General features: G+C 45.3%; 2 protein-coding genes across 3 annotated transcripts in view; one reads left to right on the top strand and one right to left on the bottom strand.

The window, feature by feature from the left end:
* The window catches only part of SLC31A2 (solute carrier family 31 member 2), a 537,879-nt gene that overhangs the window by 154,922 nt on the left and 357,883 nt on the right, over positions 1–25,074 (top strand). The gene's annotated exons all lie outside the window — the stretch shown is intronic.
* LOC308578981 (uncharacterized protein) overlaps positions 1–25,074 on the bottom strand; it is a 148,431-nt gene that overhangs the window by 30,696 nt on the left and 92,661 nt on the right. For both annotated transcript variants that reach the window (XM_081179605.1, XM_081179606.1), the window contains exons 26-45: positions 24,394–24,501; positions 22,659–22,712; positions 19,510–19,563; positions 18,702–18,746; positions 17,213–17,266; positions 15,849–15,893; positions 15,179–15,232; positions 13,938–13,991; positions 13,488–13,541; positions 11,478–11,531; positions 9,204–9,257; positions 8,066–8,110; positions 6,806–6,850; positions 6,487–6,594; positions 5,735–5,788; positions 5,147–5,200; positions 4,365–4,418; positions 2,832–2,939; positions 2,398–2,451; positions 44–151 (exon numbers count right to left, since the gene is read on the bottom strand). In XM_081179605.1, coding sequence (XP_081035731.1) covers positions 44–151; positions 2,398–2,451; positions 2,832–2,939; positions 4,365–4,418; positions 5,147–5,200; positions 5,735–5,788; positions 6,487–6,594; positions 6,806–6,850; positions 8,066–8,110; positions 9,204–9,257; positions 11,478–11,531; positions 13,488–13,541; positions 13,938–13,991; positions 15,179–15,232; positions 15,849–15,893; positions 17,213–17,266; positions 18,702–18,746; positions 19,510–19,563; positions 22,659–22,712; positions 24,394–24,501 — 1,260 coding nt within the window. The remainder of the gene's footprint in view (positions 1–43; positions 152–2,397; positions 2,452–2,831; positions 2,940–4,364; positions 4,419–5,146; positions 5,201–5,734; positions 5,789–6,486; positions 6,595–6,805; positions 6,851–8,065; positions 8,111–9,203; positions 9,258–11,477; positions 11,532–13,487; positions 13,542–13,937; positions 13,992–15,178; positions 15,233–15,848; positions 15,894–17,212; positions 17,267–18,701; positions 18,747–19,509; positions 19,564–22,658; positions 22,713–24,393; positions 24,502–25,074) is intronic.

Below are 25,074 nucleotides of genomic sequence, written 5' to 3' on the forward strand. Positions count from 1 at the left end.
CCCATCCCTGCACCATTAGTTGGAATGCTGTTAGTGTACTTGCCAAGAAACCTTCTTGTCCCTTTTCTCCTCTGCGACCCTTTCCACCAACTGGCCCCATAGTGCCACGTGGCCCAGGCAGCCCTGAAGGTCCTCTGCTGCCAGGACTGCCCTGTTCCAGAAGAAAAAGGAGAAGGAGAAAGATTATTATTATTACTCCATTGGTTCTTAGTCTTTAACCCACTGGTGTGCCATGTCTTGGAGGGGGGAGGGTCACCTGCTAGTCACCTCTTAAGGATCACCTGCTGATTCAGGGGCTGTGTTCCACTCTGGGCAACTTTCTGGTGGGCATATACCAGTGGTGGGCAGGGCCAGAGGGAAAAATAGGTGGAGCAATAGATATAAATTTGACATCCGTACAGTAGGCTAGTATCTACACACACACACACACACACACACACCTCTATCCTTCCTCCAGGCAAGCGAGTGGCATTACCAGAGCTTGAGAATAAATTCAAGCCAGGCAAAAACAGTTAAGGAGGGTGCCAAGGGCATGTGATTGGAGAGAGTCATGAGCATAGCTCTCAACTTTCAGATTTGAAAATAAGGGATCAGCAGCTTTGAAAATAAAGGATCAGCAGCCTCACCTGTCCCGGGGACTGTCTATGGGATATCTAACAATCCAGGATAGCAGCGGGAAGCAGCAGGAAACGGCGCTGGAATAAGGGAATTTCCCACAAAAAAAGGGAAGGTTGACAGCTATGGTCATGAGGGATGCAGAGAGAGAGAATCCTGTTCCTCACCCATGTCATAAAACTCTCCTCTGCTGGTTGTCTGAAGCCACTGCAACATTTTATTTTATTTTAACTGTTGGCCACTGTGAGTACAGGAAGCTGGACCAGATGGGCCATTGGCCTGGTTCACTTTGGGATCTTCTTACGTTTTTCATCCCTGATAATCGGTCGTGCTGACTGGAGCTAATGGGAGTTGCAGCCCAACCTCTGGATGGCCATAGGTTCTCTATCTTTGCCTTACGTTAGAGTAATAGAATCCTAGGATTGCTGAGTTGGAAGGGACCCCCAAGGGGTATCTAGTCCAACGCTCTGCAATACAGTATATGGTGTTGCTGTCATATTTATTACCTGCCCTTTACCAGTAGATTACAGGGTGTGCTACAACAAATTTTAGATCAGTATTAAATGTAGCCAAAACAAATTGCAACCACAGGAATACTCTAGGAATGAACATAGTGCAAAGTGTCAGACCAGGACCTGAGAGCCCAGGGTTTGAATCCCTACTCATTCGTGAAACTTGCTGGGTGACCTTGGACCAGTCCATCCTTACCCTACCTCACAGAGCTGTTGTGGGGGTTAAATGAAGAAGGGGAGAGCCATGTAGGCCAGATTGAGCTCTTTGGGAATAAAAGTTGGGATATAAATGCAATAAATATTTAATAATAATAAATAAATTGTTTTCCAAGTTTGGACTTTTTAAAAGACAAACAAACCAGTGTTCATGACACTCCCTGGGTGACCTTAGGCAATTCACACTCTCTCAGTCTAACCTACATCACAAGGATAACACAGAATGGGAAGAGAACTATGTATACCACCTTGAATTCCTTGAAGGAAAGATGGAATATAAATGCAATAAACATGCAAATGTGGTCAAAATGGAACACTCCATGCTTTAAATGACTGCTTTCTATATATATTTATAAATCTGCCTCCCACTTCTCAATTTTGACCCAGCTCTTCATCATACCCAGTTCTGCTCAAGGGGTGATATGATAGCCATGTTCAAATATATAAAAGGATGTCACATAGAGGAGGGAGAAAGGTTGTTTTCTGCTGCTCCAGAGAAGCGGACACGGAGCAATGGATCCAAACTACAAGAAAGAAGATTCCACCTAAACATTAGGAAGAACTTCCTGACAGTAAGAGCTGTTCGACAGTGGAATTTGCTGCCAAGGAGTGTGGTGGAGTCTCCTTCTTTGGAGGTCTTTAAGCAGAGGCTTGACAACCATATGTCAGGAGTGCTCTGATGGTGTTTCCTGCTTGGCAGGGGGTTGGACTCGATGGCCCTTGTGGTCTCTTCCAACTCTATGATTCTATGATTCTATGGTTCATGATTGTTTTAAGTACTGTATTTTTCCGTACTGTATAAGACTAGGTTTTTCCCCTAAAAAAAAAAGTCAAAAATTTGGGGGCATCTTATACACGGAGCCATCTCCCCCATTTTCTTAAACCTGAGTCCCCCAAAATAGGGGGCGTCTTATACATGGGGGCATCTTATAGATGGAAAAATACGGTACATTCTAAGGAAAGAGAGAATATACCCTCAAGCCACTCAAACATTCTGAGAGATTATTGGTGAGAGGGAGATAGAAGGGGGGAAATCAGGACAGATCTACTACACCTTTTTTCCATTTGGCCCTGGATCTCCTGGATCTCCAGGGTCTCCATAGTCACCCTGTAGAAGAGAAGCACATCTCTTTAGGAAAGGGGCTTTGTACCATAACATCAAACCCTGTGCTCAGAATTCCCCACAGCAACCCCATGCATGAATCCAGCTTCCTGGATACTGAGTCCAATGACACTGGCCAATGGCGTCTGTTTTTTGTGTCACACCATGCCCATTGATGTGAATTAAATTTAGTGTGGCATGTCCAAAAGCCACAGTTCCATAGTGCGACAGGCCCTGCAATATGAAAGAAGTACTGAAGAACAGAGCAGAAAGTCTAGCATTAAAATCAGAAAAAATCCTTTTAACATCCCCCACATCTGAATGCACCCTTGTGGTTGATAACCTGGCCTGAAAAACCCACTTCAAAGGAATTGTGTGCAGATTACCTCCTTTCCCAGCTCTCCATATCCACCAGGCTGCCCTTCTGGGCCCTTCTCTCCGGTCTCTCCAATGTCACCCTGAACACCTGCGGCCCCTGGGGCTCCTTTGTTACCCTGGAAAGCAATAATAAAAGAAAGAATGACATTGGAACGAGCTGCACTTGAGTCTGGATTTACTCACAGTATACTGATGGTGGTCGCAGCTGCAAACCACAAAGGGTTCTTCCTCCAGACAGATTAAATAAAGTACTTCTCCATGCATCACATGATTAATCTATGGAGCTTATTCTCACATTGGCCACCTGATGCCCATGAAAAAACTGCTAGCAGGAACCAAGCGCAGCAGCACTCTCCCTTCCTGTGGCTTCCAGCAACTGGTATTCAGAAGCATTACTGCCTCTGACTGTGGAGGCAGAGCAGAGCCACTGTGGTTACTACCATAGATAGTATGGTATTTGTCCAGTCCTCTTTTAGAGCCATCCAAGTTGGTGGCCAACACTGCCTCCTGTGGGAGTGAGTTCCATTGTTTAACTATGAGCTGTATGAAAAGGAAGAAGAAGAAGAGTTTGGATTTGATATCCTGCTTTATCACTACCCTAATGAGTCTCAAGAGGGACGCAAGTGGCGCTGTGGGTTAAACCACAGAGCCTAGGACTTGCCGATCAGAAGGTCGGCAGTTCGAATCCCCACAATGGGGTGAGCTCCCATTGCTCGGTCCCTGCTCCTGCCAACCTAGCAGTTCAAAAGCACATCAAAGTGCAAGTAGATAAATAGGTACCACTCCGGCAGGATGGCAAACGGCGTTTCCGTGCGCTGCGCTGGTTCGCCAGAAGCGGCTTAGTCATGCTGGTCACATGACCCAGAAGCTGTACGCTGGCTCCCTTGGCCAATAAAGCAAGATGAGCACTGCAACCCCAGAGTCAGTCACGACTGGACCTAACGGTCAGGGGTCCCTTTACCTTTACCTAATGAGTCTTAAAGTGGCTAACAATCTCCTTTCCCTTCCTCACCCACAACAAACACTCTGTGAGGTGAGTGGGGCTGAGAGACTTGAGAGAAGTGTGACTAGCCCAAGGTCACCCAGCAGCTGCATGTGGAGGAGCGGGGAAGTGAACCCGGTTCCCTAGATTACGAGTCCACCGCTCTGAACCACTACACCATGCTGGCTCACCACTGAAGAGGTCCTTTGTTTTATCTGTCCTGAATCTTCCAACATTCAGCTTCATTGGATGTCTACAAGTTCTAGTGTTATGGGAGAGGGAAGAATGTGCTTTTCTGTCCACTTTCTCCATGCCATGCATAATTCTATAAACTTCTACCATGTCATTAGTTCTCCAAACTAAAAAGTCCCAAATGCTGCAACCTTTTCTCAACTGTAGCCACAAGGACCTTTGAGCAGATGAATGAATTTGGCAAATGGGAGTGCCACGGGTGGAAGAATGCTAATCAAGCTTCTTCCTATAGAACAAGAGCAACATCCTCTGAATTCTAAGATTCTCAAAATCCAGGTGGTTCAAGAGAAAACTTGTTAGCACTCACCTTTTCCCCTTTTAACCCAGGTTGACCTTCCACTCCAGGTATGCCTGGGACACCCTAGAGGGAAAAGAAACACACAATAATAATTCTGCACTCTGTACATGCACATAGAAAAAGGAGAGCACAAATATCACAGGCTGGTGGATTTCACAAGGTTTCGGTATGGATTATGGATAGGGGATAAATTTATTCCCCAGATAGTCCCGGATTTGCACCTTGCAAACAAGACACCGTTCTCATTTGAAATTCACACTCCTGCATTTTGCAACACAGAATTTTCCTCTAGAAGATATGTACAAAAATGTGTGTCAAATATGTAAAAGTGAGAAACTTTTGGCTAGTGTAACCATTTTGACAAGCAGTGCATAGTGCAGTCGCATATATGAAATTGCATTCTGAAAGAGGGAAATTGCTTGTCAGAATGCTTATACTAGCCAAAACTATGTACAAAAAAATACTCACATTAGGAGAAAGCTGCATGAAAATGGATACAAATTTTCACGCAGGATCTTTTGCAATGGGAGAACTGAAGTTAATGTGTTTGCATGTTTGTGCATAGAATAACGAGGCCCTATCTGCACCACTGTAGTTTAAGGGAGCTGAGAGTTGCTAGGACACCACCATCACCAGCATTCCCCTCACAGAGTTCCAATTCCCAGAGTTCTCTTTAGGTATTTTTTAATACATCTCCATCTAGTTTCTAGCATTATAAGCAGGACAGCACCTGATAGAAAACAAAAGAGAGAGGGAAAGAGGATGCATTCTACTATATTTCCATACCATACCTGCTCTCCATCGAGCCCACTGACACCAGCTGCACCAGGGCCTCCGGAGGCACCCTAAAGAAAAAAGGGTATTCAACAATATAGGCTGCAAAAGATGGGTTTACACAGAGCAGTGCTGCTCAGACTGGGGAAGCCCACAGCTTAGTGGTAGAGTATCTAGTTGGCACGCGGAAAACTCCAGGTTCAATCCCAGGCATTTACAGGCAAGCAATTCAAATCCAACACTGACACCTACTGGTATAAATATTTCAGAAGGTATATATAGAAAGTGGGATGTATTTAGCAGGTGCCAAAAGGGCAACAGAGAAGGTGCCTGTCTGATATGCAATGGGAGGGAGTTCTAAGTTCTAGCATGACACCAAAAGTCCAACATTGTGTGGGAAGGACCCCCTGAAAGGATAGCATTTGCAGAGGATGCTCTCCTGCAGAACACAGGGATCAGTTATGTATACAGGGGATGAGATGATATTTTAAGATCAGTATTCCAGCTTTTACGAGAGCAAAAGAATGCCTTTAGCTCTTTGACATGTAGCAACCTTGGAAGACCAGTGTGTGGGTGAGATCCTCTTACTTCCACCCTTAACTTACCTTTTCTCCTTTCTCTCCAATGGGTCCCCCTAGACCTGCTGGCCCATCTCTTCCCTGTAAAGATAGTACACACTTTACAATTAAGGACAAGGACAAGTTGTACATTAGGATTGTTTCGTATAATGATAATCTGCTGCTCCACCTACCTACCAGGATAAACTCAGGAAAAAGTCTAAAATTAAATCATGGAAATAGCAGATGAATTTCTTGTTGTTATTTTAATTGTGCTTCCTTCTCATGCTCCCCAACCCCCTTTACAGGTTATCGATGGTAATAGTTAAATCAGGAAAACCTGAGGCAATCACTTAAATCAATGCACTAGTGCAGAAGGCTAATTTCTAGTGATACATTCACTCATCACTTCTTCCATCCAGGCATTATCAAGGGTGCCCATTATCAAGAGTGTTAAAACACTCAAGTAGGATGTGAAGTAGGGCTGGTGAGGGGTGCAGTCTGGGGAGAATCTCAAGAGGCTTGGGGAACTGCTTTTGGCCCCCAAGCCAGGGCTTTCCGTCCTTGGCATATGTAACAGTGAAACTGTCCTTCATTCACAGTACAGAGAGACCGGCGATTATTTTCTCTATGGGACAAAGGGGTTGGCTTCTTTACACAAGCCATCTGGGCACTCCTTGATGCTGATATCCCTTCAGTCCTGCCTGGCTAAGAAGACCCTCTTACCCCCACTGAACCTGGAGCTGTCACCAAGCTCCAAAACACGTAGCATCCAGGCACAGATACGCATGTGTACATACCGGGCACCCTGGTAGACCAGTCACTCCCACTGGACCAATGGACCCTGCTTCTCCCACTAGTCCTGGCTTTCCTGGGATGCCATTTTGTCCATGTAGACCAGGAAGTCCCTATGGAGTAGGAAAAAACATTCCTAGGTGGGGGAAATCAGGGTGCACAAGTGCATTTCATAAAGGAAGAGAAGAACATTTTCATTTGCAAGCTCATAAAGAGATGAGGATGGCAGAAATCCCCTTCTTTCTTGCCAAGACTGTGGGAAGGGGCATGGCAGGATCAGGGCTAAGTGAGCCCCTGCCCATGCTCAGGTAACCATATGCTTACCAAGGTTCCAGGAAATCCCCTGGGGCCCACATCTCCCATTCTGCCCTGAAAGAAATGAGAAGGTTATTCCTGCAGAGGACGGACACCATCTTTTCATACTCTAGTTTTCATGTTCATCTTTGAGTAGGGTGGGGTACTGCAGGATGAGCGTTTTTAGCAGGATAATGTGGTGGTCTCCTTCATGGATCACTGCCTTGCCGTGGCGAAGGGGCTTGAATAACTCAGAGAAGCTATGAGCTATGAGCTATGCCGTGCAGGGCCACCCAAGATGGACAGGAGAGTTTTGACCAAACGTGATCCACCTGGAGCAGGAACCAGCAAGCCACTCCAGTATCCCTGCCAACAAAACTCCATGGACAAAGACAACAGGCATATAAAAGTGCCTGGCGTGCTCTGGTCCATGGGGTCACGAAGAGTCGGACATGACTAAACGACTAAAGAACAACAACAACAACAATAATGTGGTGGTGTTTATTTTTTAGTAGGGTGGAATAAGGTTTTGCTTTTATAATATTGCACAATGAATGCTTTTACTAAAATAATGTAGTTGTGCTCTTTTGATGCTGGTTTAGATTTTGCATTTGTATGGTTGTTGTTTTTTAAACTAATTGCAGGTTGCTTTGAGGCACTTTCTGCAGTAAGTGATGAATGACTGTTAATAATAATAATGTGACTGATCAGTAGAAATTGGTATGTTGATATGGACGGTGGCAAGGAGAGTAAAGTGGGAACTTTTCTGCTGGTCTATTCCCGCCCCCCCCCCCAGGTGCCATAGCTCTGACTCTGCCCCACCCTACCCACACTGCTGAAAGGAAGGCAGAAACTCCATTGAAAGATCCAGTCACTTACCTGCCATGTTAGGTCTGTTTTGGTCACAAGGAGTAAGAAAAAAAGGATTTCATTCTCCTTTATTAAAACTACGACTGTGGGGGCTGGTGTGTGGCTCTCCATATGTTTTAGGACTCCAATTGCCATCAGCCCCGGCATGGCCAATGACCAAGGACTATGGGAGTCATAGTTCAGTTGCACCTGGAAGGCCATAGTTTAGCCACCCTTAGTGTAGAGACAAGCTCTCACCCACGGCTATGACGTCACACAAAGGCACACATTGTGCAGGCCCAGGTGATCAGTATTAGTGTAAGGGTGAGCAGGTCAACTTATGTATGATGGAATGGAAAAAAATAACAATAAATAAAATAAAATAGGAGATGTTACTTTTTTAGAAAAGGAGATGAAAACTTTGTGCGGAGGGGAACATACCTGTGGGCCAGGAAGGCCTTTCATGCCAGATGGCCCTGGTGGACCCTATGCAGGGAGAAAAGCCAAACAAGGTAAAAAAAACCCCTCTGCTGCCAAGTGACCACTCAGAACTCTCAGACCCCCTAAGTGTCCCTATTTTCCAGGGACGTCCCGTTTATCTTGCCTGGGCTGGATCGATCCTGCAATTTTCAGTGTCTGCGCAGATGCAATTTCTGGCACCACGGAAGCGAGTCCCCCGCCACGTTGTGCTGATTTAGCGCAGCACGCAAGTGGGTAACTCGGTTGGGGGCGGCTCATAGGCCTGTCAAAGGACCTCCGCAGGCCACTTCTGGCCCATGGGCCTTAGGCTGCTGACCCCTGATTTAGAGAAACCATCCCAGTTTCTGATTTGATCCCGGAACGTCCCACTTTTCCTTAGGATGTCCCTATTTCACTGCAGAAATGTTGGAGGGTATGGAGTTATCCGACCCCCGAGCCATCTGAAGGCAATCTTGTATAGGGAAAGTGCTGCTTTTTTAATGTTTAATGTCTTATTATGTTTTTATATATGCCCCAGAGTGGCTGGGGCAACCCAGTAAGATGTGTGGGGTATAAATAGTAAAATTATCATTCTGGAATGGGACATCTCTATTTTCATCGGGAAAATGTTGGAGGGAATGGACTCTCTAACCCTGCAAATGAACTCTGTCTCCCAGTTGATCGCAATGTAGCCCAATAGAATTGGGGAAGTTAAAAACATAAGTAGAACCTTGCTGGATCAGGCCAATGGCCCATCAGCATCCTGTCCTCATGCTGTCCAACCAGATGCCTGTGGGGAAACCCACAAGCAAAACCCAATCACAAGAGCCCACTCCCCTTGTCTGGCTTCCCCAAAACTGGTTTTCAGGAGAATGACTGGTCCCCACATCAAATGGGGGGGGGTGCCTTTTTGCGTGGTCGCACGCAGCCCCCCGGATCCCAGTGTGGCTCTCAGTAGTTTGGGCTGGCTTCACCCTCCCCAGGCTGGATACATGGAGATCTCCACCTGCCTTAGCTAATTGCCCAATCCCACCTGGGGAGGCATTGCCAGGGCATTGGCCAGGTAAGGGGAGGGACCACCATTTAGGAGTAAGGGAGCATAGCAGAAAATTACACTCACTTTGGAACCAGATTTTCCTGGAAATCCTGTGGTGCCTCGGATTCCAGGCTCTCCCTGCAAAGATGGCGAAAGGCAGGGGGAGTTGAGAGAAGAGAGGGCAGGAAGGCATGGTTTACTATGAGATCACTTCGTTACTTATAGTAGCAGCACCATCAGTGGTATTATGGCCCTCCCATATGGTTAGTGTATGCACAAATAAAAACAGATCTCACTAATACCTGCTCACAATAGACGTACCATATTTTTCTGTGTATAAGACGCCCCCATGTATATTTTGGGGGACTCCAAATTAAGAAAACACCCGTCAGCACCAGTGGCGGAGCTTCATGCTCCGGCACTGGGGAAGGGGCTGGGGCATGTCCTGGGGGCCTGGCAAGCCACCTGCAGGGGCGTGGAGCCCAGCACGGGCAGGGGGGCAGCCGCGATGGCACCCCACTGGGGTCTTGCTGCCAGGGGAGGTGCGCTGCCCCCTACTCCTCTTCCTCTGCCAGTGCTCAGCACCACCTGTGTATAAGACAAACCCCAATTTTAAACCTAAGTTTTTGGTTTAAAAAAACCTAGCCTTATACACGGAAAAATACGTAGGGTTTTTTGTGAGCAAATAGCATGCTTGGGAAGAGGAAATTTCCATGGTGTCACAACCTGGGATCTAATTCCCCTTCATTAGGAGATGAGATTGTAGACTCTGGCTTAGAAGAATTGCACACAATGCTACAAAAAACACTTCCAGAAGTGGTGCCCCTGGTACCAATGCCCCTTCAGGCCCAATGAGACCACACTGCTATCCCCCCCCCCGACTCAGAGGATGCCATCACAGAGGTACCAGTACAACCAGAGTCTCCCCCACTCCATTAGAGTGAAAGAGTGTTGGAGAAGGCTGAGCAAAGGCCCAATTTAGTATTGGTAGCTCTTATGACTGAGACAGAACTATTTGCTCCTATATTGGGCTCAGTCTACGGTTAGCTGTTGCTGAATCAACACTGGAGCACTGCTCCTCTTCATCATTCAGCCTGAGCCCTACACAAGGCTTGCCTCAAATGAGGTCAGTGTTTGCAGTGTTTGCATACGACACATAGGGAACAATCTCCCCGTGTTCCAGCGCAGATCCACAGCTGCTTATTGTTAAGAAAGAGAGGTGGTATGTCCTAATCACATTTTTAAATAGTACGCATAATGCTATTTAGTGTTGCAGTTCTAGCCCTCTGGAATAAGCTACCAGCTGAGATTAAGATAGGTACTTAGCATCTTAATCACTAAGCAGTAGCTGGCGACGTATTTGTTTAAGACCACACAATCATTTATGGAATATTAATTGAACAATTTTTAGAAATGGTTTTATTGCTTGTAGATACCATACTTTTCTGTGTATAAGACTAGTATATTTTCTGCAAAAATCCTGCTAAAAAATGGTGGTCGTCTTATACATGGGTAGTGCATAGGGTGGACGTTTCTTTGGTTGTTGCCACAGCTTCCAGTGGCTATTGTGTGTGTTATTGGTTGCTGTGTCAATGGGTGGTTTTGATGCTGTGAGAATTGGGCGGGCGATTGGCAGCTTCTGCCAGTGAGGGGACAGACGAGAAGCGGATTTTGTGACGTGTGCAGGTGAGCGATTTTTGGCATTCCCCCCTAAAAAAAGCCGAACAATTCTGGGCAATCTTCCACAAAAAAGCTCAACAACTTTGTGCCATCTCTCCCCATTTTCTTAATAGGGGGCGTCTTATAGGGGCGTCTTTCCTAATAAGGGGCGAGAGCCAGTGTGGTGTAGTGGTTAAGAGTGATAGACTCGTAATCTAGGGAACCGGGTTCGCGTCTCCGCTCCTCCACATGCAGCTGCTGGGTGACCTTGGGCTAGTCACATTTCTCTGAAGTCTCTCAGCCCCACTCACCTCACAGAGTGTTTGTTGTGGGGGAGGAAGAGAAAGGAGAATGTTAGCCGCTTTGAGACTCCTTCGGGTAGTGATAAAGCGGAATATCAAATCCAAACTCTTCCTCTTCTCTTCTTCTTATACATGGGGGAGTCTTATACACGGAAAAGTACGGCACTTTGTATCTTTGTATTTCATATTGTTATTAAGAATATGTGTCTTTTAAATTTTATCTCATTTTTAGGGTCCGCATCTTTTGTATCATATCCCATTTGATTTTATTCTGCTCTGTTTGGATGGCTTCTGGCTATCGAACAATTCATAAATCTGCAAAATAAATAAATTGTAATGTTGCTTGGCCCTGGAAAACATTTAATCTCCTGATGCCAAATGTTCTGACAGCCCCTACCTTTTTGCCCCTGGGACCAGGCTTTCCTCTGTCACCAAATGATCCTGGATAGCCCTGGAATATAAGGGTTTAACAACACTTGTCAAGTTAATAAGCCCTCCATTACATGTGAAAAGGATCTGGGGATCTTAGTATACCACAAGCTTAACACACAGTCAACAGTGTGATGCATCAGCAGAAAAAGCTAATAAACTCTAGGCTGCATCAACAGAAGTATAGTGTCCAGACCAAGAGAGGGGATACTACTGTTCTATTCTGCCTTGGTCATGCCCCACCTGGAGTCCTGTGTCCAATTCTGGGCACCACAATTTAAGAAGGATGTTGATAAGCTGGAACGCGTGCAGAGGAGGACAACGAAAATGATCAAGGGTCTGGAAACCAAGCCTTGTGAGGAATGGCTGAGGTGATATGACAGCCATCTTCAGATATCTGAAGGACTATCACATGGAAGAAGTAGCAAGCTTGTTTTCTGCTGTTCCAGATGGTGGGACCCAAACCAATGGATTCAACTTACAAAAAAAGAGAGATTCTGACTAAACATCAGGAAAAACTTTCTAATGGTAAGAGCTGTTCAAAAGCAGAACAGACTCCTTCAGAAGGTGGTGGATTCTCTTTCATTAGATGTTTTTAAACAGGTTGGATGGTCATCTGTCAGGGGTTCTGAAGCTGTGATTCCTGTATTGCAGAGGGTTGGACTATATAGTGTTTAGGGTTGCTCACAATTCAACAATTCTATAATCCTATGATTCCTAATACTATGAGCTCCACAAAAGGTGTCCTAAGAATTGATGGGAAGGGAATGTTCCAGGTGGCCCACCTCACTTTTCACAAGTCAGGTCTCCTCCTTTCTGAGGATGAAGCAGAACTTCTTCTGGTCCACAACCTAAAGGGAACTCCTCATCTGCTGGTCTTGGGCACAGGAGGACTGGAGGTTGACTACCAACTGACTTCTCTGAAGTTTGTGGTACAGTTTTTAAAATAGTTTGTTAAACTAATGCTTACACAAATGCATGCCTAGGAGAAATTGCACTCGGGAGCATACAGAGGAATGTATTACAATGGTACCTCTAGATACGAACAGGATCCGTTCCGGAGCCCCGTTTGCATCTAGAGGTAAACATAATTAGCGACGGCACATCTGCGCATGCGCACGTCGCTTTTTACCACTTCTGCGCATGCGCAAGTGGCAAAACCCAGAGGTAACACGCTCTGCTACTTCCAGGTTGCCGCGGAGCGCAACTCAAACGTGCTCAACTCGAAGCGTCTTCAACCCGTGGTGTGACTGTATAGGAAAAGAATGCATAACAAAAAGTGTGCTTTAAGAAGAAGTGCAAATGTCTTAAACATGATTTTGTGTGTACACATACAATTTACAAAAGAAACAGGCATACAGCGGGAAAGGAGGCCATGACTGAGTACATGTAGAACTAAGTCAGAAGGGAAATAGGTTGATCCATCTTCCCCACTCTGGAGTAAGTATGGGCAAATATATCAATTTCAGTTTCTCTTTTCTCCAATCGTAAGTTCAGCATGCCACCATTTTACATCAGCTTATGATTTAAAAAGTCCTCACAAAAATTCATCAGCCTTCCAGTGCAATTTTCTCCTAATAAACACTTTTTAGTGTATGCAGTTTTGCTCTGCAAGACTATGTATATTAAGCAATTTCCCCTAATATTATAGGTTGTATCCAGTGCAACCCAACACAGTGGACCTAACTTAGGTCCATTGATTTTAGCAGGTTTACTCTCAGTAAAATGTAGTTGGGCATAACCTGGTGTGCTTTTTAAAGTTATTTTTGCTTGATTTATGCATGCTTTACCCCCAATACATACATTTTCCTGCCCATTACTTGGCTAGAGAACTGCACCACAAAATTCAGAGAAGTGTGAATTTCGAAGAATGGCTGTGGTTCAGCTGGTGGAAGTGCAAATTAGGTTAAGCTCCCATTTAAATGTGGAGTGAACTGAATGTCTCTCATCCCTTCTCTGGATAAGAGCCATCACTTACGTTGACGCCAACAATCCCTTGCAGCCCCTCTAGACCAGGTTTGCCAGGAAGGCCCTGGAATGGGAAGGGGGGGGGGAGAAAAGAAAAGATAAACCCAGAAACTCAAATCATTGTCTTGAATCATTGTTAGTTTCTGCATTAATATCTTTCATAGAAAGAATTTTAAAACATCCCTATGTGTCCAGGCATTTTGAAAAATAAAAGGTACTGCTCATGACAGCCCTGAAATTCTTAGATTTGAGAGAAAGTGATTGCTTTTAGAAGTTACCAACTGGTGTTTAACTGCTTTTAGAAATTTATTGTTAGCTGTTTTTACCTGGTCTAATTGCACTGTTTTTATTACTGATGCATTGTCCTTTGGGAGGAAGGGTGTGATATGCATTTAATAAACAAAATAACACAGAAAGAATAAAATCTGAATAGATTTAATCTATTTTTATCAGCTCTTACCCTCAGTCCTGGTAAACCTGGTTCTCCGTTGACCCCTGTTTTTCCGGGACAGCCCTGTTCAGAAAGAGAAGTCATCAAAACAAGTGCTAGGCTGGATAATTAATAGATGGAAGTTTTTCTCCAGAGGGCATAATCTGGGGCTTACCCAAGCAATCAGGCCTTCCAAGCAATGAAAAACTACCTGCTGACTTTGGTGATGCATAACACTGGGAGCACCAATGAATTGTCACCGGTGCCAGCTCTAGTTTTGCAGGATTCTTGGGCAACACATTCACCACTCTGCACAGTAACAACGGTGGAGAGAAGACTACTCAAACAAAGGCCTGGGTAAAGCGGTCCATCTTCTGACCAATCATTGTACAGCATGCAAATGATGGCAAAATACACTACAGAGGAGAGATCATACCACCATGTGGGGGCCACTGAAAATAAGGCCCTCTTGTGTGCCACCATCCTTCGAAGCAAAGAGCGTGGCAAAACTACAAATGGGACCTACTCTGCTGATCCTAACACCTGGGCAGTTTGAGATGAGAGGAGGGGTTCCTTCTGCCATTTGAGGCCAAATGTGTTTCTTCAAGTCAGTGTTAACACATTAAATTGGGAGTGGTACTGGAAACAAAGCTAATGGAGCAGCTTCATTACCTTCTGTAGAGATGGAAACCTTCTGGGGTACCATTGAAGAGTGGAGAAGAGGGTCCATCCCCTGAAGAGAGCCAGCAAAGTTGGGGAGGTCCCCTCTACAACCCTCAGATTTTGACTTTGCACAATTCCCCCCTCCAGTACAAAGCTCACCACACTTTCAGGGATCATGGGCACATTGAAAACAGAAAAGCTGTTGGGACACCATTCAAAAACTGCAACCAAGCACACACCACAACCTCTTCTATTGGCTACAGTGTGGCATAGTGGTTAGGATGTTGGGCTAGGACACTGGAGACCTGAATTCAAATCTCCGTTCAGCCATGAAGCTCAATGGGTGACCTTGGGCCAGTCACCGTCTCTTAACCTAACCTACCTTACAGGTTCTTGTGAAGGTAAAATTGAGGGGGGGAGGGAAGCACCATGTATACCACCTTGAGCTCCTTGGAGGAAAGGTGGTATATAATAATAATAATAATAATAATAATAATAATAATAATAATAATTAAAAAAAAACAACTTAATGCTTCATTTCCCACAGGCAAACCTCAGAGAGCGTTTGCGCATTTCTGTATCCACACACAGTAGGAGACTCCATTTACCATTGATCCAGGAGGTCCATCATGTCCCCTGTCACCTTGAAAGCCCACAAAGCCCTGAAAATAGGAGGAGAACAAATAAAAACACTGCAGGCATTACTAGTAGCAGGAGAGAAGTTTTGTTACAGATGGACAAAGGGCAGAAAGGATGGCTGGCAGCTAGCTTGTGGATTCATTGCATGCAATACCAATTTAGGTGATGGGGATGAAGCAGTGATCACTATGTCCTGCCCTTGTGACAACTGAAGTAGAACAGAATAAGCAATGTTAACATATGAAAATGTCATGGGGCAGTTGATGGTAGATCATACTGGGGCAGGGTAGTGGGGGGGGGGTGAAAAGTCAAGCTGGAGCAGTGCCCGGGGGTGGTCTTTTCCTCCCTCCCTCTCAGGATGGTTGATCCATTCAGCATTCCCACCAGACAGTAGCAAGCCTGCCTGCACCAACAAAAAACAGCCTTTGGCAAGTGATTTCCGATCGGCAAGGCAATTACTGGCCCCCAGGGAGACTGCAGGGCAAATGACACCTGGAGTTTTGATGGTATGTAGCCAAACAATGTACTATGACTGGTACAACTTGGGAGGACCAGGTAACTCTGTTTGGTGTTGGTGGAAAAGCTCGGAATCACTACACACACACACACACACACACACACACACACACTTCTACTCACAGTCAGACCATGTTGATCAGAGCTCCCCACGGCACCGACAACACCCTGCAGGATAAGTTAAAACAACATTAAGGATAGGAATATAGGCGGGGCGGATCTATGAAACTAATGAAGGTCCCCTAATCTCAGAGGGCCCCGGTTTTTTAAAAAAATGGGTCTAGTGCAGGCTTCCTCAATCTCGGCCCTACAACTCCCATGATCCCTAGCTAGCAGGACCAGTGGTCAGGGATGATGGGAACTGTAGTCTCAAAACATCTGGAAGGCCGAGGTTGTCGAAGCCCGGGTGTTATTTGAGTTGCATGACTGAAAATTGATTGTTTTGTGTGTGTGTGCATATATTTCAACAAGTCAGTAGCCCAGATGTTGTAAAGACTGTTGTAAACAAACCCATTGAAGAAGATAATGATGGTTACCCAGACCTTGTTGCTGGTTGTGAAGGGGCCCCCATAACAGTTCAAGCTTCAGGGCTCCCAAAACGTAAGTCTGCCACTGAACACAGGAAGCTGCCTTACACTGAATCATGCCACCAGTCTACCTAGCTCAATATTGTCTACACTGACTGGCATCTGCTCTCCATGGTTTCAGGCAGGGGTCATTCCCAGTCCTATCTGGATATGATGCCAGGGACTGAACCTGGGACTTTCTGTATGCAGAGAGATGCTCTGCTGCTATGATGGCATGAAGACTTCAATTCCACATTCCGACCTACCACCCAAGGGCAGAAGCTATGCAGGGATGCTTAAGAACAGCAACAGCGTTTTATATTTCATTTATTAATGGTTTCTCATGCGGCACCCCAAAACAATTTAAAATGCACTGTAAGTAGATGCAAGTTCCAAAATTACTGGGGAAAATGCACTGCTGCCAGAGGTGTGAGCAGGAGGTATGGAATCTTTTTCAGCCTGAAGGCTGCATTCCCTGATAGACACCTTTCCAAGGGTCATATGCTAGTGGCAGACAAGGCCAGATGCAAAAAGTGGGTGGAGCTACTCTTACCATACAAAAATGTGTATTTTGTTGGGGAAATGCTTTCTTAAAAAATGGGTTACATTCGGTACTAGTCATAGTCAGAGAAGACCCACTGAAGTTAATGGGCATGACTAACTTAGGTGCATTAATTCAAATGGATTTACTACTTTGAGTATACCTTGGCTGGAAAAAAACCCCAATGTAACTTTCTTTACTTTTTTTCAAAGTGCAGATTGATACAGAATGGACTTATGAATGAATACGCATGGAATTGACTTGGGCTGGACACAGACCATCCACCCTTATTCAAGCAAATGAACCCCAGATCCTGCCTAGTACAGCAAGGGCCAGATCAAGTCAAAAGGATAGCAAAGTAGGTAGTATAGAATGGGAACCTGTGTACCAGGCTTTCCTTCTGGACCATCAATCCCAGGAACGCCTCGTAAGCCCTGGAAGAAATGTATGGAAGGGAGCAGAGTATGCATAACAATATTACTTAAGTTTTGCAGAGTGCTTAAAGCAAATCAATCAATCAATCATTTATTTACAGCCAGCCAACCAACCATTAAAGGGAAGTACAAAACACACAGACACACTAATAATAATAATAATAATAATAATAATAATAATAATAATAATAATAATAATAAAAAATTTATACCCCGCCCATCTGGCTGAGTTTCCCCAGCCACTCTGGGCAGCTTCCAATCAAGTGTTAAAAACAATACAGCATTAAATATTAAAAACTTCCCTAAACAGGGCTGCCTTCTGATGTCTTGTAAAGATAGGATAGCGGCTTATTTCCTTCACATCTGAAGGGAGGGCGTTCCACAGGGCAGGCGCCACAACCGAGAAGGCCCTCTTTCTGGTTTCCTGTAACCTCACTTCTCGCAAAGAGGGAACCGCCAGAAGGCATATCAAATTGAGTAGCTAGAGGAATTGCTAAGAAAGGTAAACTTGATGTAATATGGTAGCCATTTACATCATATGTTAACAAAGATGGATATTTACTACAACCTCCATCAAGCCATATAATGATGGGGAGGAGTTATATACATACTAGTTAAAGATAACTGTTTATAATTTTACTCCATCCTGAAGTGTACCTGTGTTTTGTGATAGCTTGCCTATTGCACATGCTGTCACTATAAGTACTATGTTATGGTACCAAATCAGTTCTGTTCTTCTTCTTCTTCTTCTTCTTTACTTTATAAAATTTCAATTTTTTAAAAAGTATGTACAAAAAACACACAAATAATCACTGTCTTAGATTAACAAAGGTGACAAGAGCTAACTGTTAGAAAAACACTGGGGCCTAATTTGAATAGTAGAATGTCTGGCATCTGGTGGGTGGGGCTTGTGTATTATGCTCTGGAATTGGCCCATCCCTTCAGGTGTTCAGTTAGAGAGATCAACTGTCACTCTTGCTTCATTCTTGCCTCATGATGCTGTTTTAGTTTCTCTCAGACAGTATGCTATTGTGTTATAGTTTTCTTTATTATTAAAGCTTTGTTTGACATATACATTAGCCACTTACTTTGCTGAATGAAAAGAACCTCTGCTGAAGAATGCAGGAATCTCCTAAACTGTGAGTGAAGGGATATTGCCAGACTGGCTGGAGGATTGATTTTTTAAATCACTCCACCCTTCACAACACTTACAAACACTGCAAGTCTAAGAGATATTATGACATTCAGATATTTTGCCACCTGGTGCCAAAAGAAGGACAAACGACAGCACCAAGCAGTCCTCTATGGAGAGAACATTCCACAAATGGGGAGCCACCACTGAAAAGCTTTCTCCCTTGTCACTCACTGTTTTCTGAACCTCAGTAGCAAAGTTGACCTGATTGAGGCTAGACACAATAGGAATCCTATTACTTACTGGGGGTCCTGGCATTCCAACAAGCCCATGCTGGCCCATCCGGCCCTGGAGAGAAACCAAAAGTGGTCTGAAGAAAGTCTTTTACCTCATTAATCAGTCAACATACCCAGGGAATTTCTGATTCCATGTGCTCTTGAGCCACCAATGCATTGCTGTTTGGGTATTAGTCAACACAAAATGTTCCACCAAACACAAGAATGCTGGTGTTGGTGTTTGATTGTTATCTCAGTTTCTTTCTTTGGTGGGAACATCACATATCTGGAGTACTTTGTCGAGACATGGGCACCACATTTTTAAGAAGGACATTGACCACTGGAAGCATGTCAAGAGGAGGACAACCAGGATGGTGATCAGAGTCCAAGGGCATATTCTAGTCAAAAATAAAAACACTAAAGGTGGGTTCCATGTAGGGCCCGTGTGGGGTGTTAACTAGGGAGAATCCTGAAAGCTACAAAGAGGCCTGGAGGACTGCAGTCAACCCCCTCCCGCTGCCCACACCAAGTCCTCTGGTCCCCTCACCCCTACCCATAGCTGTCATTGTTTCCCTTTTTTAAAGGGAAATTCCCTTATTCCGAATAGGATTCCTCACAAGAAAAGGGAAAAGTTGACAGCTATGCCCCTGCCATAAATTCTCAAGGCTGATTTGGTGGAAGAAAGCTTCTGTGCTGTGTGGGGCACATTACTTGTAAAACCAGAGTGAAAGCAATACCTGAAATCCCTCACATATTTTCAACATTCCCACTAACCCTTTGTGTGAAACCCTCCCTCCCCCTGAGGAAAAATTAGGTACTTCAGGCATGAGACATACCCGCTTTCCTCGTTGTCCGGGCCTTCCTTTTGCACCATCTGGACCCCGACTGCCCTGCGGATTAGAGAGAAAATTCTGTTATTTCATGCAAAGTTGAATTCCTTACAGCCACCCCACCCCCCTTTAATTCACGGCTAAATCCCAGGTTAAAGCCAGAAGATCAACACTCAGATCTCTTCATTTAAAAGATATATATTATTAGTATTAAAGGGGGGGGGGTAATTGAAGAAATGGTATTTAACCCTTTCCTCCCCTGCTCCATTTCCTGTATACAAATCCAGCTAATATCATCCCCTTTGAGGATACGGTTACAGAAACTGTTACTGAATCATTTCCCTCGTGGGGCTAATTACACCTGTGGGAGGCGTGTTAGATTAAAAATATGGAACCCGGAGAGGGAAGGGTTAAAAGAGGAGTGGGACGGCCTTTTTCACATGCGCACGGGGCAACATATGTGACTCAAACCATTGTGTCCTAAGCTACATTTCAGCCATGTAAAAGTCAGAGGTTCCTACACACACCTCTTTTCTTTCAAGCAAGCAAGAAGCACTATTGCAGTTCAAGGACAATTCGAGCTAAACAGAAGCACCCAAGGAAGGGATGGAGCAGGACCTGTGAAGGGTGTGTCCTAGCAAGAAGGGGTGTGGCCTGGGAGAGATTGGAGGACTGCATTTTGCTCCTGGGCCGGAGGTTCCCTATTACTGGGTTAAAACTAGCTCCTGCAGTACTGTGGAGTTCAAAACAAAATTAAACCCTTGTAGCTGATCCAAAGCCAAAAGAAACATTAGAAGGTCCAATCTCCCCACTCTCCCCTTCCAAGGTGGATATTTGTCAGTATAACTCCCAGTATGTACCATGGATAGAGGGTGTAGCAACCATGGGGAAGCCTTCTTATACCCGCAAATTACTGCAATGTGTTAAATGGGGGAGGCTGCCTCTGAAGATGGTTCAGAAACTTCAGCTGTTGCAAAATTCAGTGGCCAGGTTTGAGCATATAGTGCCAATCCTGGCCCAATTGCACTAGCTGCCAACTAGTTTCTGGGTCCAATTCAAAGTGCTGACCTATATAGTCCTTTGTTGCTCAGGACTTCAATACTTCAAGGACCACCTCTCCCCATATGAACCAGCCTGGACCCTGAAATCACCATCTGAGAACCTTCTTTGTGCAATGTCAGGACAGTGACAACATAAGAAAGGGCCTTTTCTGTTCCAATTAACATTTGTTAAAAAACCTGAAGCATTTTTGCTAGGGATTTTAGGGAAAGACCTGCCAAGGAAATTTAAGAATATCTTTATGTATGCAACAACAGCAGCAAGTGTCTTAATAGCACAAGGATGGAAGAATGAAGAAACACCGACTAAAGAAGTATGGCAAGAGAAACTGATGGACTATGCGGAACTGGCGAAATTGACATACAAACTACATGATAAGGACAACTGTGACTTTAAAGAAGAATGGGAACCTTTTACAAAGTATTTAAAGAAACAACAAAATGAACTGGAATCCTTGGTTGGTTTTGAATAAACTTTCACAAATTCATTATTAACAACATATAGACAGATACCGTATTTTTCACCCTATAGGATGCACTTTTTCCCCTCCAAAAATGAAGGGGAAATCTGGGTGCGTCCTATGGGGCGAATGCAGGCTTTTGCTGAAGCTTGGAGAGGGAGAGGGGTCGGTGTGCACCGACCCCTCTCGCTCTCCAGGCTTCAGGAACACATCCGCAGCCTAGGCAGCCCTGCGGGAGGTCCGGCAGGGATGTCTAGGCTGCGGATAGCAGCCTGCTGCCCAGCGCGAGGGGCACCCTGAAGCAGAGCGCCCCCCCCCCCGTGCCAGGCAGACATCCACAGCGTGGGGAGCCTTGCAGGAGTTCCCGGCAAGGCTCCCCACGCTGCAGATAGCAGCCTGCCGCCCGGCGCGAGGGGCGCCCTGAAGCAGAGCGCCCCCCGCGCCAGGCAGACATCTGCAGTGTGGGGAGCCTTGCAGGAGTTCCCCGCAAGGCTCCCCACACTGCGGATAGCAGCCTGCTGCCCAGTGCGAGGGGCGCCCGGAAGCAGAGCGCCCCCCGCACCAGGCAGACATCTGCAGCGTGGGGAGCCTTGCAGGAGTTCCCCGCAAGGCTCCCCACGCTGCGGATAGCAGCCTGCCGGCCCCGCAGGGGGAGGCGCCCTGATGCAGAGTGCCCCTCGTGCGGGGCAGACATCGGCCAGCCCCACAAGCTCGGGGGACAGCAGGGAGGCGCAGCTCCGTCATTCCGCTGTTCCTCGACCTGGTTCTGTTTCCCCGACCTGCTTTTGGGGGGGAAATAAAGGGGGGGAAATTTCCTTTATTTTCCCCCCAAAAAACTAGGTGTGTCCTATGGGACGGAGCGTCCTATGGGACGAAAAATACGGTAGGTTAAGGATTTTTACAATTTTATAATATGCAGAGAATTAGAAGTATGGAAAAATCAGAGAGAGGAACTGAGGGAAGCCTGGGGAGGGATGTGTGGAAGGGTGGGGGTTTTATATTTTGGGGAGGGGGAGGGGAATATGGAGGGGAGAAAATGAGGATGATACGTTTTATTGATAAAATGTTATGTTGTAATTCCTAATAAAAATTTTGTTATTAAAAAAAAATAATGGGCTTTTTCTGCCATGGCTCCCAGCTTCTGGAATGCTTTCCCTAGTGTGGCTCATTCTTATGTAGATGTGTTGGGGGGGAGCTCCATCACCTCCCCCAAATGTTGAAGGGTAGTCCGGTAAAGGATTCCAGGGGGCATGGCCTAGTTCAAAGCCTATGGAGGTCAGGGCCTAAAGCGTGCCCCAAGTGGTGACCCCGGGGAGTCCCTAGTTGATGTGCATCAGCAAACAGGCTCAAGCTTGATAGTCAGATAGGACCAATGCCTAAGCCAATACCGCTCTTTACCTGTAACCAATAAAGTTGTGGCCAATTTTAGCCCATTAACCTAAAATAATTGTGTCATGCGTCTTTATTCCTACTGGTGGGAGGCGAGAACTCGCCACGCAAAACAGATCAAGGGTCAAACCTGCTCAAGTCCATGGCAAGGGTCCAATTCTAGCAAGCAGTCTCAGGAACCTGTTAAGGAAGGATTTGTTATAACTATTAAGCAAGAGCACAGATAACAACGGAGGTTTAGACTAACCTTTGCACCTTCTGTGCCGTTTTGACCAGGGGGACCAAGTTGCCCTTCCTCTCCCTGGAATGGCAAAAAGATTCAGTCAACACTCATCACCGCAAACCACGTTGGAACAGCTTATTTGGACTGGATGGAAAGTAGCTCAGACTAAGGATGGGCAAAGCTGCCCATTTTGACTTCTCCCAATTTCTCTCCCCTCGCCCCCGTCTTAAGTTCAGTTCTCTACATATTGATTTGCACTAAAAAAAAAAAAGTCCCTAGGAAAATTCACTAGCCTTTGAGTGGAAAATTTCTCTCAAACATATTTTTGTATGATTTTTTCCCCAATAGATGCATTTACTAACAATAACACATTTAAATGCATGCTTTACACTAGCAAATTCATTTGTCGGTACATGTTACTTTGCTGGAGAACTGAACTGCAAAATTCAGAGAAGCGCAAAATTTCATGGGTGTGATTGGTGCATGTTTTTGGAAGTGAAAATTAGGTAGGCTTGCCTTTAAATGGCTGGCTTGCAGATTGGTCAGGACCCTGAACATTAGCATCCCTATTAGGACGTTAGAATACACTGCAATATTTTGTTGCAGGACTCCCTTGTTCTTCCAGCTATGAATATGTGAATATATTAATTTTGCAAATTGGTGACCAAACATTTTAGTTCAGGTATGTGGAAGCAGTAAGGCTGTGTGTATGTGTGTCTACCTTGATTTCTTGAATCCCCTGAAAGTCATCAGTAGGGGGACCTCTTATGTCATTGTTATTCTCTGTGAATATATGGGAGATGCATGGGAGAAAGCAGAGGATTGAGCACCAGGTAGCAACTAAAGCTGCAATCCTGACTTCACTTACCTGGAACTAAGCCCCACTTAAGTCCACTAGGACTCACCCTTGAGTTAAGATTGAGTTAGGATTGTGCTGAAAGTAGGGATGAGCGAATCTGTCAATTTCAGTTTCTATCACTTGCTCATTTTTTCAAGTCTTAACTTTAGTTCTCTGTGTTTCTCCCTCAGCCCTAGATGTAAAGGTAAATGTAAATGAACCCCTGACCATTAGGTCCAGTCATGGCCCGCCGTTTACTTTCTCACCAGAGTGGTACCTATTTATCTACTTGCACATTGATGTGCTTTCGAACTGCTAGGTTGGCAGGAGCAGAGACTGAGTAATGGGAGCTCACCCCATCGCGGGGATTTGAAACGCCGACCTTCTGATCGGCAAGCCCTAGGCTCTGTGGTTTAACCCACAGCGCCACCCGTGTCCCTAGCCCTAGATGTAGGTCTGCATGAATAAACACTGATCTAGCCACTCTAGCAAAATGGTCTCTAGACCACGCAAGCTTCTGTGGCAAATGAATCCCTGGGAATCTTAAGCAGGTGTGGAGGGACCTATGGTCCTCCAGATGTTGCTGAACTACAACTCCCATCAGCTCCCACCAGCATGGCCAATGGCAGGGCAAAATACATACATATATATAATACAATACTCTTGTCTGGTTTTGCTGCAAGTAGATGAGTATGGCTCCCCTTCCAGAATATCTTAAATAGGTTTGGCTGTTACTGAAATATAGTGTTCCTTGCAATCTTGATTAGCTGTGAAGATATATTAGATTGCTTTTAAGCAAGTTCAGTGGTTTTTAAATGCTTTTCTTAAGAAATAAAAATAAAATTATTTTGCTGCTTTGTTGTTTGCTGCCCTGGGAGGGTTAAAAACTTAATAAAACAAAACAAAAAATCCCTTCCTTACTTCAGGTCCCTGAGGTCCAGCTGCTCCTTTGGGTCCTGGAAACCCTGGAAGGCCTGTAGCACCTCGAACCCCTGGAAGTCCCCTGGTCCCTTGGAGGCCAAACGTACCCTGAAAAAGAGGAAATTGGGAGACCTAAATCATTTGTGGAGGTTTAGGAACAGCAAACATCAGGATTATATCTGACTATACAGTGCCAGATTTAGGGCAGTGTAGGCAGTCCCCTCCCCACAGGGTGCTGAGCTGAGGGGATGCAAAATAATAGCAGCTGTACCAAAAGGAATTGTGAAAATAAGAAATAGGGGAGGGGGGCAATTCTGTCCTTGCTCACGGTGCCATATTACCAAAGTCTGCCTCTGAACTATACCATTCCTTTGCTACATCATAAATGCATGGCTCATGGGCAAAACATCCATGGTGTATTGGTAGCAGCAGCAGTAATCATAATGCTGCCTTTGGAGGCATACCTAGGCTTCCTTGCGCCCTTGGCAAGGAACTTCATCAGCACCAGTGAAGCCGGGGAGACCATAGACCAGAAATTCAAAAAGTTAGCTTTTTCACTCCACCAGTGACTTCCTCTGTGACCATCAGGGTTGGGTCTGCTCTGCTCCGTGTTCCTCTTTCATATTCTCCACTTCCTCCTCCTCTGTTGGTCCGTCTGTCTGCCTATCTTCCTCCCTCCCT

The sequence above is a fragment of the Podarcis bocagei genome, assembly GCF_964188305.1.
Source record: "Podarcis bocagei genome assembly, chromosome: Z".
Taxonomy (NCBI): domain Eukaryota; kingdom Metazoa; phylum Chordata; class Lepidosauria; order Squamata; family Lacertidae; genus Podarcis; species Podarcis bocagei.